The sequence below is a fragment of the Rhinopithecus roxellana genome, chromosome 16, assembly GCF_007565055.1.
Source record: "Rhinopithecus roxellana isolate Shanxi Qingling chromosome 16, ASM756505v1, whole genome shotgun sequence".
Lineage (NCBI taxonomy): Eukaryota > Metazoa > Chordata > Mammalia > Primates > Cercopithecidae > Rhinopithecus > Rhinopithecus roxellana.
In genome coordinates, this window is record NC_044564.1 from 32,086,848 (window position 1) to 32,103,391 (window position 16,544).

Here is a 16,544-nt window from a genome sequence, read left to right on the forward strand (position 1 = left end):
TTGCAGTTATTATGAGGCCAGAAAGGCAACTAACTGATTCACAACTAGAGCTGCCATCTGTGTAGAGTCTCCGCCCTCCAGGGATGGCACACTCAGATGTCTACTGAGACCAGGCACACGGTGGCCTGTGACAAGAGCAAGTCACCTGTGCTGGTGCAAGAAGTGCTGGAAGGAGGGTGGGACACAGCGGCTCCCTAGAAAGGGTGCAGCCACCACACAGCTCCAGCCTAGTGCTGCCACTAAAAAGCAGACTAAATGTATCCAGTTTTTCCAGAAAAATAGCAGGGTGGGAGGCAGGCAGCAGAGCAGGGTGCCAAGTTGCAACCCCTGGCTCAGGCTCATTTTGTCCCTGTCCTTTCTGTTACTCCACACCGATCAAGCTGTCTTCCAATTTCCTCATCTTCTCAAGGTTCTTTCATTCCAGGCTCAGGCCTGGGATCTGCTGTTTCTGAGCAGAGTAACTTTACAGATGTGTGCAGATTCTTTCCGTGCTTACTTTAGAGTTTAACTCTCAGAAACCAACGTTTTTTCTCTTTCTCGTCTTCTTGGGGGTTTGCAGGGAGCATCTCTCAATAAGTCCCAGTTATCACCTTGTGAGGTTAATTTTATATGTCAACTGGATTGAGCCATGGGATACCCCAGATATCTGGTTCAACAGTTTTTCTGGGCAAGGGTGTTTCTGGAAGAGATTAGCATTTGACTTGGTGGACTGAGTAAAGCAGATGACCCTCCCCAGTGTGAGTGGACCTCATGCAATCCACTGAGGGATTGAATAGCACACAAAGGCAGAGGAAGCTGAATTCACTCTGCCTGATGCTTGAGCTGGGACATCAATCTTCTATCCTCAGTGCTCCTGGTTCTCAGACCTTCAACTTGGATTGGAATCTACAACATTGACTCTCTGGCTCTCAGGCCTTTGAACTACACCACTGGCTTTCCTGGGTCTCCAAGGTACAGACAGCAGGTCATGGGATACCTTGGCCTCCAGAGTCACATGGGCCAATTCCTTATAATAATTCTCATTATGTATGAAAGGATGTGTGTTCATGTGTGCGTGTGTGTGTGTGTGTGTGTGTGTGTGTGTAGCCTATTGGTTCTATTTCTCTGGAGAACCTCAACTAATAAACATCTCTAGTGCCCAAGTAATTTCATCTTTACTCAGCCATAGGAGGAGCGACATGTGTAATCCCCATTTTAAAGGCGAAGAAGTAGAGAATCAGAAAGTGTGATTAGTGTGCTAAGGTCACAGGGACACTGTCAACCCTAGAGCACTGGAGCTCACTGTTTCTGCGCCATTGGTTCACTGAAAGCACACTGAAGCCATTGAAGGAATCAGTGGCTCACTCATGTTTTCCTTCACCATATCTTTGTCCAACATGTGCTTTATGCTGTGCACTGTGCTGTGTGGGCACTGGGGACATGGTGGAGGCTCAAATGACAATCTCTGTCCCCAGTTTAGTATTACATTTTGTGCAGAGGATAAAGGCAGTCCCTAATAAGTTTTTAATTTGGAGCTTGGTATGCATTCTGTCAAAGGAACCATATTACACTCATGCCTGTACTCTCAGCACTTTGGGAGGCTGAGGTGGGCAGATAGCCTGAGGTCAGGAATTTGAGACCAGCCTGGCTAACATGACAAAGCCTGGTCTCTACTAAAAATACAAAAATTAGCCGGATGTGGTGGCTCGTGCCTGTAATCCCAGCTACTCGGGAGGCTGAGGCAGGAGAATCGCTTGAACCCAGGAGGCAGAAGTTACAGTGAGCTGAGATCGCGCTACTGCACTCCAGCCTGGGTGACAGAGCAAGACTCCATCTCAAAAAATAAATATAAATAAATACATAAACAAATAAGTTCCAGGGGATGCTGTGGTGCAGCTCCATCAGCCACACTTTGAGTAATAAGGTTCTAAACCGGTGGGCCTCTGGATCCTACCCCAGACCCAGTGAAATCAGAATCTAGTCCCTCACCAAAACTTGTACATGAATGTTCATAATAACATTTTTCATTGTAGCTGGAAAGTGAAAACAGGGCAGGGCTCAGTGGCTCATGCCTGTACTCTCAGCACTTTGGGAGGCTGAGGTGGGCAGATAGCCTGAGGTCAGGAATTTGAGACCAGCCTGGCTAACATGACAAAGCCTGGTCTCTACTAAAAATACAAAAATTAGCCGGATGTGGTGGCTCGTGCCTGTAATCCCAGCTACTCGGGAGGCTGAGGCAGGAGAATGGCTTGAACCCGGGAAGCAGAGGCTGCAGTGAGCCGAGATCACGCCACTGCACCCCAGCCTGGGCGACAGAGAAAGACTCCATCTCAAAAAATAAAAATAAAAAAGGTAAAACAAGCCAAATGTCCCCCAGCTGATGAATAAATAAAAGAAATGTGATATATCCATACACTGGAATATCATCCAACCAAAAAAAAAAGCTGAAGATGCTACAACAGGGATAAACTTTGAAAGCATTATGCTAAAGTGAAAAGACGCCAGACCCAAAAGGCTACACATTGCATGCTTTGATTCATATGAAACAACCAGAATGGACAAATATATAGAGACAGAAAACAGATGAGTGGTTGCCAGGAACTTGGGAGAAGAGAGAATACTGGATGACTGCTTGGGTACAAAGTTTCCTACTGGGGTGATGAAAATGTTTTGGAATCAGATCATCATGTTAGTGGTACAAATCTGTGCACATACTAAACTGTACACTTCAATATCTACCAAAATAAACTATTTTGAAAATCCAAATTGTCTTAGACTGGTGGTTCTCAAAATTTGGCATGCTTCAGAATTACCTGGAGGGCTTATGAAAATAGGTTGCTGAACCCAACTCCCGCGGGTTTCTGATTCAGTAGGTCTTGGACAGACACCAAGAATCTGCATTTATAACAAGCTCCCAGGTAATGCTGATGCTGCTGGCTCAGGGACCTCACTTTGAGGACCGGCCCTAGACTATTCAGAATAGCAAGGTCACACAAATGCTTTAAATGATTAAATCTTAGCCCTTTTTAAGGACTGTAAACTACCAGGCCAAATACCATGAAGTTTCTTTTCTGTGTATTGAATGTGTGCATCAAACATAAAAGAATTTCTTTCTACTTTTTGATGAGTTTGGCAGTGAAAAATAGTTTCAAATAACTATTTATTGATAAATGAGAGGCTTGGGTTCTAATCCCATAACTCAGAAATCAATTTGGCAAGAGCTTCCTGAGAAAAGAAAAGCAGCTTTCACATCAGAGTTTGGGGCTGCGCCCGTATCAGTGATCTCAGGAGATAATCGAGAATTACTGGGGATTCAACATAATCCACTGAGTCTTGTAAATGGTTTCACATGAAGGATGCTCATTTTTTATATATAATAGCTACCAAAAAGTAATGCATCTCCCTTTAGTGTCATTCCTGCGCAAAATGATTAAGCAACAAAAACACACAAGGGTCTGAATCATAAATTACTGTGCTGCCATTAATAAAACAGCATTTCTACATGGATTGGAAGATGGTTCTTCTAAAAAAAAATTAAAATCAACATCCTTTTGGTAACATTCAATGTATAGAGCATTTACAAAAGCCCCAGAAATCTAAAGGATTGTAAGATGATTGCTTAAATGGGGAGATAAAGGGTGAAAAATGATTTCAAATATCATCTTTTGTGGTTATTTTTATTATTTTGCACTTTTAAATTTGCCTTTTTCTTAACATTTCTTTCCTCTTAAGCATGGTCATGAACATGATCTTAACTTCTCACATATTAAATTCTTCTCAAACTTTAGATTAACCTTATAATAAAATAACAATTTATCATACAAGAAAAACTAAATGCCTTCAAGATAGAAATTCAAACCATAAGTACCTGGGGCAGTCCACAGTTTCTCAATTCATTTAGAATCCTAAGGACTGTGTTGACTAAGAAAAGTCCATTTCTACTTGTGTAAGGGCAGTGGAACATCTTAGTTACCTTTGGAAATCAAAAGGGTCACGATATTCTACTATTCATACCTGAGCTATTTAGTCAAAGGTAGGAAAATGTTAGCAAATACAATTGAGAGGGGCGAAACCAGGGTTATTAACTGAAACGCTGTGCTCTTTTACTTTCAAATGGGACTTTTCTCGACAACAAAATGTCCATCCTTAATTTATATTGTGACACATACTCAATTTTTATCCTCCAGACAAAAGTATAAAGAGAACAAATGACAAAAGTGAGGCATTAGGATTTGATTTGATCTTCCTAATTACACTGTTAGCACCCTGAGGGCAGGACAAATAGCGCTCTCTCTCTCCTTTCTCTCTCTCTGTCTTTGGCAGCTAATTCAGTCCCTGACCCCTGGGTAGTAACAGCAAGTAAGAACAAATTTATCAAATAAATAATTAAAATTTTCAATCCAAAATCAGACTAAGGCTATATACTGTACCATTCCATTTATATGAAGTGTCCAGAATGGGCAAATCCATAGAGACTAAAAGTGGTTGCCAGGGGCTTGGATGGGGGCTGGGCTGGAGAATAGGGAGTGACTTCTACGGGGTACATGGTTTCTTCTGAGGGTGATGAAAACTTCTAGAACTAGATGTTCTAACACTGTGAATGTACTGAATGCCACTGCATTATACACTTCAAAATGCTGAGATCAATTTATGTCATGTGAATTTTACCTCAATAAAAAGAAAAAACCAGGCCAGATTGCAAAATCCCAACCACTGCTTATAACGTCCATTATCTATTACCCTTGTTTCCACACACACACCCCCTCTCTCCCCATCTCCCACCCCCAGCACAAACCTTACTAAATGACTGTGAGCAAATTAATAATAGAGAGCAGAACCATCTGCTCCCTCCCAAAGTTACCTCCACGCCACTAATGGTCAAGCTTACCAGAGACCCTGGATAATAACAAGGAAGCAAAATATCCAGGAACCCAAAACCTCCCCCCGCCAATGATCAGAGCCGATTACACTTGCTTTTCTGTTGCATCTATCTGTACCTAAGCAGCTCCTTTTGAGAGATGATTATAGCAAGTGATTTTTGTGGTCACCAAGCCAGAGCCTCATCTAGAACTAAGGGCACAGCAACTCTTTCTCTCCCATCCTCCTGAAGTCCTGCTCACATGTGCCCAGGTTATTCAAGGAAGCCAATCCCCCTCAAGGTACACGGAAGCTGTAGCCCCAGCAGAAGCAGGAGAGTTGGGCTGAGAAGAGTCTGAATGGAGGAAAGCCTGCCTCTCAGTCGGTCATTCAGCAAGCAGAAGACAGGATGACGGACAGTGCATTCTGCCAGGCGATCCTTTCCCTCCTAGAAAAGCTGAGATCCAAAAGATAGACTAGGGACTGCACCGGGTATGAATTTGCCCATGTCTCAAACACAGATGCCTCCTATTTATTTTTAGCACCCCACTGTCAGATGTTTTCAGAGAACACCTCCCCCGTCATAGCCAGTGCTTTTTTTCTGCAGTTAATTACACTCTCAATGACAATTGTTTTTTAAAAAATCCCAAAACAATTCAGTGTAAGAGAAGCATTCCAAGCAAAAACGCTGAGTTCTGAGCCTGCAACACTGAAACTATCAGCTTTAGGCAGGAGGCCGTGGAGCCTGCAAGACCAAAGAGGTCCTGGCTGGTTAAAGGCACACGTTAAACATACAAACAAACAAAAAATACCTTGTGAGCTCTTCTTTAATCTTCAAGGGTTCATGTGGGTAGAATTTCACTCTAAAGCACATGGTGTATGGTGGATGAGCTGAAACATCATAAAGAAAAGGCATGAGAAAAGCAGCAAAAGACCATGGCCTCAAACACACACGGGAAAGGCAGCCGTGCAGCCTGACAGACTAGCCTGGGGAGTGGGGCCGGGGCGGGGGTGATTGTTCTGGAAGAAGCAGATATGATGCCCAAGAAAACAAAGCGACAGCAACAACAAAACTCAAAGAAAATGCTTGACAGGACTCCCAGAGCAAATGTAGAACACCAGCAACCTAGTCAGTGAGCTCATTTTTCCACATCACAGCTCGCCTTCATTCCTTCGTTCTCTTCAGCACACAGCTCCAGAGAACACTTCTCTTCTGATTCTTCCCACCCTTGTGACAAATAAATTGCCCATAAGCACCATTCAAGTTGCTGGGCTCACAAAATATTTTTTTAGCCTGTGAGGTGGAAAAAAAAATGTCACTGCATTTGACTAGCTTTCCTAAAATGATAGTGCCTCTGAATTAAAATTAAGATTTAAAAGATGGAGTCAGCCATGCACAGATCCTACTTTGCAGATTTTTAGTATTATCTATCTATCTGTAAAGGCAGTCACCTGTATGAAAATAAATACTGTTGGTTGGGCATGGCGGCTCACACCTGTGATCCCAGCACTTTGGGAGGCCGAGATGGGCAGATCACCTGAGGTCAGGAGTTCAAGACCAGCCTGACCAACATGGAGAAACTGTCTCTACTAAAAATACAAAAAAAAATTAGCCAGGCGTGGTGGCACATGCCTGTAATCCCAGTTACTCAGGAGGCTGAGGCAGGAGAATCGCTTGAACCCAGGAGGTAGAGGTTGCAGTGAGCAGAGATTGCACCATTGCACTCCAGCCTGGGCAGCAAGAGTGAAACTCCGTCTCAAAAAAGAAAAGAAAAGAAAAAAAGAAAGAAAAGAAAAGAAAAAAAAAAAGAAAACACTTTTATAACTTTCTGGTTTCCCTGAAGGGAAAACCCTATGCAGGCTGCAATTCTGGTTGAGGTTCATGATTCTGGAGTGTTCTAATTTGCATCAAATATCCAGAACTCATCCAGCTAATGGGGATTCTACAGGACTTCCAAGACCTTCAATTATAAGATCACTACTGATTTGCAATATTACTCTGATAAATGCATATGAATGTAGTGAGATGCATTCAGATTTCAGTTAACATATAAGATGAACATCTTAAAATTAAGGAAATAAGATACTTAGCATTACTATTTCCAGGGATCGGACATACCACTTACTTGCTTCTGTATCAGTAAAGCTACTTGGGATCAGCTCTCAGTCTACAACCAAATGTGAATATGAAACAATATCCCGTTTTACCCAAATTCCTCTTTCAAGATACGCAAGGGTTAAACTGCCATCCAACTCTGTACTGTCTGGACTACTCCACATGCAGACAAATCCTTTACATAGAAAGAACCACAGGGTTCTTGAATATGAATGTGTAATAAGAATAATTTAATATGAAAAACAATTATTAAAAATGATTTGATAGCATCTAAATTACAAAAAGTAGAGCATCATCTTGCTGATAATCTCAGCAGAGAAAAACTGATCACACACACACACACACACACACACACACACACACACACACACACGTTAGAACTCTTTTCATTCGACGCCCTACTTCCCTACCAACAACTAGCAAAATTCTTAACTGAGATGAGTGCTCCTAACCTGATCCTATGTTCCCTAGATTTAAGAAAAGAATCTTTTTTTTTCCTGAAGCACTAGGAGAAAACAGATACCTTCCACATAGCAAAGAAAAAAGCTTAGAAAAATATATCATTCATCTTTAACGATATCTAGAAATTCAGTTGTAATACAAAATAATTTATCTTTAAACCTTTCCCAGCTTTGTTTTAAGTTTGTTTAAAGTACTATCTTTAATAGAGATAGATAGAGATAGGTAGATAAATGATAGATAGATAGATAGATAGATAGATAGATAGATAGATAGATAGGCAATCCTACTTCATTCTTCACTTTGTTTCTAATCCTGCCCCATCTGTCTCAGGTTCCTACCCAACTTCATCCCACCCTAAACTCTCCAACCCATGTTAACAACTGTCATCTATATTCTTCCCCTCCTTTTGCCAGCCTCACACAAATATATGCCAACTGATTATATTATATATGTGGAGATATTTTTAATTTATTCTAACAAAATAAGATCATACTGTACATGTTTCTCTCACTTTTCTCACTTAACACTATATCCTGCCCATCCCTCCAGGATAGTAGGTAGAGATCTAATTTAATGTCTATAGTAACTACAGAATAGTTCATATTATGAATACACACCAGAATGTACTCAATTATTCCCTTTTAATTGTCACTTGGGTTGTTTTTACACTTTTACAATTTAAACTATTCTACATCAAACCATATCCATCCTTGTGCATAGATCACTATGTGCTTGTATTTTTATTTCTATAATATAGACTCTCAAAAGTTGAATTGTTGGATCAATAGGTATGGGAAAATGTTTTAAAGAGAGCAGAAAAATAAAGTCACCTGACTAGCAGCAATTTATAAAAAGGAAGATCACAGAAAATGGCCCCAAACGAGAGCTGTCCTTTCTCTTCTACCTGGGTAGCATTAACTTCTTAGTGCCCTAAGTTGGCTTCAATAAGCATCGGAGCTCCTCAGATACAAATAGTGACTCACACTTGTTCCAAAGGATCCGGTAGTGAAGCCCAGAACTGCTCCCCAGTGCTCTCCTTGACTATGTCTGAGTGCCTTCCCAACCAGTTCTCCTCACTCCAAGCTCTGAGGCTCCAGGAAGGTCTAGTGCTTCTCCCACATACATGAAGAATCCTTCCATCATCTGAAGATGGCACTTGTGGTCCTTCTGAGTCTTCTCTAAAACAAACATCCTAGTCCTCTTCATTTGAAGCAGTTCTGAGTGGCCTTCCCCAGCCGGCCCCTCCACCCTGAGTAGATTCTTGTCTGCTCTATGCTTCCTCAAGCTGGGGGCCCTAGGGTTGCCAGCCTCATTCTGGACATAATTGTTGTCTCTTTTCAATGGTCCGCTCTTAGTGTTGATCCACCTGAGTTTACAATAGGCCCACAGTCTTAATTCTTTTCATATTTGCTGTTGCTAAGTCACACAAACAAGCCACTACATTCCTGACATCTCCCTCCATTTACTGGGATATGATCACAGGAGAAATCAATACAAGGTGCTCGAGATGTGCTCACTATTGAACCCCTTGTCAGAGAAGAGATGAGAGCTGGCGGCAGGAAAAAACAAGAGGAGGCACTTTTCAAGTTTAACATTTTCTATTTTGTTCTACCATTATATATGCCCTATTGTGTTTTTCTCTCATATCTAGCCAACATCATTGACCCCATGTCACCAATAAAAGAAGAGTTTCCCTATAAGTTGGAAGGACCCCTCAGTTCTGTCACAGTGATCCAGGAGTAGCCCCAGGGACCTGAACCGATTAGGTCAATCTCTTCACCTAGGCCTGATGAGGCCACTGTGTTGGGGTTGGTGGCGGCGGGGCAGCACTTTTTCCTTAAGAAACTTACTTAAGATTCTACCAATAGATGCAAAAATTATATTATTATTTTATAAAGTAGTACTGCTCAAGAATGTTCCTTCACAGCGCTGGAACAGGCTAAAAAGATAAATAGTTTTCCCCAAAATGCTGATCTAGTAATGAATGACAAGATGCATGAGGGTATAGAATAATATGTCTTGTTCAGCTTTTTATCCCCAGAGCTGATTATTGATAAAAGGTTGATTCTCTGAGTGTGTGGATAAATGAATTGGTGAAAGATAAACCCCAGGCTTTGAGGCAGATGTCTGGAGGAACACTGAGGCCCTGCCATCACATTCATCCTTTGGTCCCTCTGACATAATCAAAACACAGATCTAGAAAAGTTTGTCATCTGGATCACTACAGCAATTCCTATGATTTACATTTTGAAAGCCTCTTTTCTCAGCTTCTGTTCTTCTCACTCAACATCTGGAATAAAATTCAGGAACTCTGGAGCTGGTTACAATAGCCACTTCTAGAGGGAGAATTGATTAATTCAATCAACAATTATCTATTGTTATAGGTAACAGACACAGTTTTAGATATTGTACAAACATTCATTGCAGAAATGTTAGCAGCTGTCAACAGACAAAAATTCTGTCTTTTTTTTTTCTTGAGACAGAGTTTGGCTCTTTTTGCCCAGTCTGAGAGGGCAATGCCTTGATCTCAGCTCACTGCAACCTCTGACTCCTGGGTTCAAGCAACTCTCCTGCCTCAGCCTCCCGAGTAGCTGAAAATACAGGCACCCACCACAATGCCCGGCTATTTTTTTGTAATTTTAGTAGACACAGGGTTTCACTGTGTTGGCCAGGCTGGTCTCGAACTCCTGACCTCAGGTGATACACCTGCCTTGGCCTCCCAAAGTGTTGGGATTACAGGCTTGAGCCACCGTGCCTGGCCAAAAATTCTGTCTTATGGAATCAACATAAGTGCCCATCAATGGTGGATTGAATAAAGAAAATGTGGTACGTATATACCATGGAATACTATGCAGCCATAAAAAAGAACAAAATCACATCCTTTGCAGCAACATGAATGTAGCTGGAAGCCATTATCCTAGGCAAATCAACATAGGAATGGAAAAACAAACACCGCAGTTCTCACTTAGAAGTGGGAGCTAAACATTGGGTACTCATGGACATAAAGATGGAAACAATAGACACTGGGGACTACTAGAAGAAGAAAGTAAAGGGGGCAAGTGTTGAAAAACTAACTATTGGGTACTACACTTAGTACCTGAGTAACAGGATCATTCATACCCCAAACCTCAGCATCATGGAAAATACCCAGCTAATAAACCTGTACATGTAACTCCTGAATCTAAAATAAAAGTTAAAAAGAAATTCTGTCTTCATGGAGGACATATTCAGTAGGGGTAAACAGTTATAAAAATAAAAATAAATATGTGAAAAACCAGGACATTAGAAGGTCATATGTGCTATCGAAAAGAATAAAGCCAAGAAGGTGTAACAGATGAGAGAAGACTGCCACCTCTGCTCCCTCTTCCCATACCCACTCCAATCAAACCCATGAAGTATGTGCAATTCTTTTTACTACCTTTCAAAAAAATAAAACACTCAAAAATCAAATCATTTAAAATTGTAAGTCATTGAACAAGGAGGTTGGGGGTCACCTTTAACCCCAAGTGTTGTGGCAATGGTTTGGGGTCAGAAGTCCACCATTTGAGCACTGTGGTGCACCCACACCAGCTGTATGACTGCTGGAAAAGGAGCATTCTCAGGCGCAACATGGAAGCCCCCATTCACTCCCTTGGACATGTCCAAGGTCCTGAATCCTCTTGTACAGTGATGACTAATCCCTTCTCCAAGCTGCTAAGTGTCTACGCAATCCAGCTTCCATATGTTCTTATTCTTAAACTACAAGGAAAGGGGAATGACGTAAAGAAAGATCCTTATCTGTGCCAAACATTTGGTGCAGAATCAGTAGAGGAAATGTCTGATGAAGGAGCTATCTGCGCAAACCCACAGCCTGCATTGGAGCCCTCTCCCAACAGCATCATCATGAACAGCCACTGTGCATCTTTACTAGACTGGGCAGCATGGCCACCCTGCGGGAGAAGACGTCCTGGCCCTGTCTAATGTGGTACTCAGGCTTCAACGCCCTTGACAGGGGTACACAGGGCAGTGAAAACTCCAAATCCCCCGGAGAATGAGCCCCTGAGTTTTGAAGAGGATGTCCAACAGTGATCTTGAGAAAGTCACCTAATTTCTCTTTCCTGCTCTGCAGAGGTCACAGTACCAGGCATCATGTCTACCTTCCAGATGTGTTTGGGTGGATCCAAATGGCTCCTGGCACGTGCACACAGGGCATTATCTAAATGTAAGATTGTGTTTTGTTGAGATAAACACTCCTACAAGAAGAAGAGAAGGAAAGTGGGAGGTGGAAATAGGAGGGAGGGGATGGGGAAGACTGAATTGAACTCAACTCAACAGCTGAAAAGCATTAACTCAGCCATGTAAGTGCTAAAAACAGAGCATACCACCAGAGTAGCAGAGAAGGGAAAAAAATAGTGAAATCCACTTTTAAATGCCAAGAGCTCGTAATTGCACTGAGAACAGCAGGGCTCCTCTCTCACAGCCAACTGATACCTGCCAGACAAGGGCTGGGGTGCCAAGTGTTTCCTCGGGGCAGCTCAGTGGCCCCTTTTGTGTCAGCAGATCCCAGGGTAGCATCATTTTGCTGATTTCATAACACTGAGAACATGGAGAGAGGTACAGCTGTTTATAAAACAGAGACAGAATTTCTCATCTCCACATTGAGCCATTGCCCAGAAATGGAGTTGAGGATAGGAAACAATTAATTGAGCAGGATCCTGGGTGAAAGGGAAAAGGGGACTTTCTTTCTATTTCTGACCAAAAACCTCAGTCAAATCTTTTAAAGATCAGATAGGATTTTTTGAGAGAGAAACATCACTTAGCAGCTTTTTTTTAAAACCAAACATTTTCCTCCAGTCATCATAAAGAATCATGGGGAAATCAGAAGCATAATTTCAGAAATATACATACAAACTCACAATATTTCTCATACACACTCTGATTTACAGCTAGCAAAAATTTCTCCCCAATTTCTTTTTTAACCTTTTTTTTTTTTTAAATTTTGATAGGTTTTTTGGAAACAGGTGGTGTTTGGTTACATGAATAAGTTCTTTAGTGATGATTTCTGAGATTTTGGTGCACCCATCACCCAAGCAGTATATACTGTACCTAATGTGTAGTCTGTTATCCCTTACCAGCCCCCACCATTTGTCCTGAGTCCCCAAAGTCCATCACATCGTTTTTATGCCGTATAGCTTAGCTCATAGCTTAGCTCCCACATATGAGTGATAGCATGCGATGTTTGGTTTTCCATTCCTGAATTACTCAGTTAGAGTCTTCAATTCCTGCAAATGCCATTAATTCATTCCTTTTTATGGCTGAGTAGTATTCCATGGTGTGTGTGTGTGTGTATGTATATATGTGTGTGTGTGTGCGTATGTGTGTATGTGTGTGTGTGTGTATATGTGTGTGTGTGTGTATGTATATATATATTACATTTTCTTTATCCACTCATTGACTGATGAGCATTTGGGCTGGTTCCATATTTTTGCAATTGCAAATTTTACTGCTATAAACATGTGTGTGCAAGTATCTCTTTCATATAATGACTTCTTTTTCTCTGGGTACTGGATACCCAGTAGTGAAATTGTTGGATCAAATGGTAGATCTACTTTTAGTTCTTTAAGAAATCTCCACACTGTTTTCCATAGTGGCTGTACTAGTTTACAACCCCACAAACAGTGGAAAAGTGTTCCCTTTTCACCACACCCACACCAACATTGATTTTTTTTATTTTTAATTATGGCCATTCTTGCAGTAGTAACGTATCACATTGTGGTTTTGATTTGCATTTCTCTGATCACTAGTGATGTTGAGCATTTTCTCATATGTGTGTTGGTCATTTGTATATCTTCTTTTGAGAATTGTCTATTCATGTCCTTAGCCCACTCTTTGATGGGATTGTTTGTTTTTTTCTTGCTGATTTGTTTGAGTTCTTTGTAGATTCTAGATACTAGTCCTTTGTCAAATGTATAGATTGTGAAGATTTTCTCCCACTCTGCGGGTTGTCTGTTAACTCTACTGATTATTTATTTTCTGTGCAGAAGTTTTTCAGCTTAATTAAGTCCCATATATTGATGCTTGTTTTTGTTGCATTTGTTTTTGGGTTTTTGGTCCTGAAGTCTTTGCCTAACCCAATGTCTAGAAGGGTTTATCCAATGTCATCTTCTAGAATCTTAATGGTTTCAGGTCTTAGATTTAAGTCTTTGATTCATCTTGAGTTGATTTTGTATAAGATGAGAGATGAGGATCCAGTTTCATTCTTCTATATGTGGCTTCCCAATTATCCCAGCTCCATTTGTTGAATAGGGTGTCCTTTCCCCACTTCATGTTTTTGTTTGCTTTGTTGATCAGTTGGCTGTAAGTATTTGGCTTTATTTCTTGGTTTTCTATTCTGTTCCATTGGTCTATGTGCCTATTTTTTACCAGTACCATGCTGTTTGGTGACTATGATCTTATGGTATTTAGTTTGAAATCGGGTAATGTGATGCCTCCAGATTTTTTCTTTTTGCATAGTCTTGCTTTGTCTATGTGGGCTCTTTTTCGGTTCCATATGGTTTTTAGAATTGTTTTCTCTAGTTCTGTGAAGAATGATGGTGGTATTTTGATGGGGATTACATTGAATTTGTAGATTGCCTTTAGTGGTATGGTCATTTTCACAATATTGACTCTATCCATCCATGAGCATGGGATGTGTTTCTGTTTGTGCTGTCTATGATTTCTTTCAGCAGTGTTTTGTAGTTTCCCTTGTAGAGGTCTTTCACCTCCTTGGTTAGGTATATTCTTAAGTATTTATTTTTTTATTTTTTTTGCAGCTATTGTGAAAGGGATTGAGTTCTTGATTTTATTCTCAGCTTGGTCACTGTTGCCTATATTCCTGTTGTGCACATGCCACGCACAGTGATGCTAATGGTTTCAAATGTGCTGCATTCAATAATGAAATGGTTCGAAAGCACAAACTACCTCTGCACATATGCAAAATGACGCTTGAGCACCTAAAGGGCAGAACATTGCTCACTCATTCTCCAACTGTGACTCTAGAAATATGTGTAAATAAGTCAGCCACAGAGATTGCAGGCTATATTCACGACTGCTCTCTTCTACATGGAAATGATTATAATCATTAAACAACAACTGTTACTATCAGCTTCATCAGCAACAGTGATGATCCTTCCCCCACTCTTACTGAAATGATAATCACTGTGTTTCCCCAGCTTCCAAAGCAGAGACAGGTTTTTAGAATCATGTTTAATTCATCTTCCTCTTGTTACAGTTCCCTCCTGTGCTTTTATCACACACAGGCATGCCCACACACACGTAGGCACTGACTAGAGTCACTCAGAGGACTCTCTTAGGGGAGATTGGAATGCTGAGTGGTTGCCTCACAAATCCTTGGTCTCTGAATTCTCTGTCTGCCTATGCCTGCTCAGGAGAAGCTTGAAAAGAGACTTTGGGGTCCAACACCTCTAACCTCAAGTTTCTCATTTGAACAAATTGCTGTGTCCAAACTTAAAACTCCCTGCCTCCATTTCCTCAGTTGTAAAACGGGAATAATAATGGAACCAACCACAGAGAGCAGGGCATCAAACTTTCTCTGTAAAAGGCTAGAGAATAAATATTTTCAACTTTGGAAGCCTCGAGTTTTCCGTCTCAACGACTCCACCCAGTTGTTGTAGTAGAGAAGCAGCCACCACCAATACGTAAACAAATGTATATAGCTGTGCTCCAATAAAACACTGAAGTTTGAATTTGTATGATTTTTGTATGCCACAAAAATCTTATATATCTTTTGATTTTTTTCAACCATTTAAAAATGTAAAACCTATTCCTAGACCAAAGGCCATATGAACATAGGTGGTGACAAGGTGTGGCCTGCAACCTGTTGTAGAGACCGCGATGAGGATAACGTGAGTTCATGACTGTAGAGCACTCTGCAGCCTGCTGAGACCTGTGGACTGAGTGCATATCAACATGGTTAAAGTCAAGTCCTTCAATGTTACCTTGCCTTTTACCTTGGTTGAAAGAGTGAGGGGGCACTGTCGTCTCCCAGGCAGGAGTGAGGAAGAAGTGGGCATGAGACAGGTGTGTATATGAAGAGATGTTTGGCAGCCTTGGCATCTAAAGGACAGCTTTGCTGCCTGAGCCAAGGGTACAGTGACCTAAACATTTTAGCCAAAAGGTTAGCAAGAACACATGAAACTGAAGACAAGAGACCCAGGAACCTCTTTGCTGCTGATATTGTACAACTAGCCAGACCCTTGGAGTCATACTGGTAGGTATAAATCCATATGTAGAAATAACAACTGTAACGGCAAAATTCAACCACTTACATAACTTGGTATTGAGATTTTATACTATAAAGTTGCATCCAAAAATCAGGCACTATAAAGGCTCTCTCACCAAAGGGAGACATGAACAAAGCCTTCCTACCCACTTCACCCACACTTGAACCATCTCTAGTACTCATATACGGAGCATGGAACCCCATGCCCATCATGGTTATCATTCAGATGCTCATGCTGCCAACATGTGTAGTTCTGAGTTGTGTGGGCCTTTAAGAAAGAATGCGGGCATTCCTGAAGGAAGAAGGAAGCCCCTGGAAGTACTGCCCCAGAGATATAAGGACTTCCCCCAGGAGAGGCTCCCTATTCCTTCTGCTTCCTCTACTACCCCTGTCACACTACCCTCCTTCCCATGAGGAGTGCTAGGGACTCCCTGAAACCCCTGCACACACTACTGCATCCAACCAAAATGATGTCAGTGTTGCCACCAATCATCGCATAAGCATAAAGTTAAGAATTAGAAATCTGGCCGGGCGCGGTGGCTCAAGCCTGTAATCCCAGCACTTTGGGAGGCCGAGGCAGGCGGATCATGAGGTCAGGAGATCGAGACCATCCTGGCTAACATGGTGAAACCCCGTCTCTACTAAAAAAATACAAAAAACTAGCCAGGAGAGGTGGCGGGCGCCTGTAGTCCCAGCTACTCAGGAGGCTGAGGCAGGAGAATGGCATAAACCCGGGAGGCGGAGCTTGCAGTGAGCTGAGATCCGGCCACTGCACTCCAGCCTGGGCGACAGAGTGAGACTCCATCTCAAAAAAAAAAAAAAAAAAAAAGAATTAGAAATCTATGGCTTGTCAAATATGTACACCATTTA

The 16,544-nt window shown here is 41.6% G+C and overlaps 1 protein-coding gene across 3 annotated transcripts in view; it reads right to left on the reverse strand.

The window, feature by feature from the left end:
• FRMD3 (FERM domain containing 3) overlaps positions 1-16,544 on the reverse strand; it is a 305,527-nt gene that overhangs the window by 98,424 nt on the left and 190,559 nt on the right. For all 3 annotated transcript variants that reach the window (XM_010384033.2, XM_010384032.2, XM_030920311.1), the window contains one exon: positions 5,649-5,727. In XM_010384033.2, the coding sequence (XP_010382335.1) occupies positions 5,649-5,727 (79 nt within the window). The remainder of the gene's footprint in view (positions 1-5,648; positions 5,728-16,544) is intronic.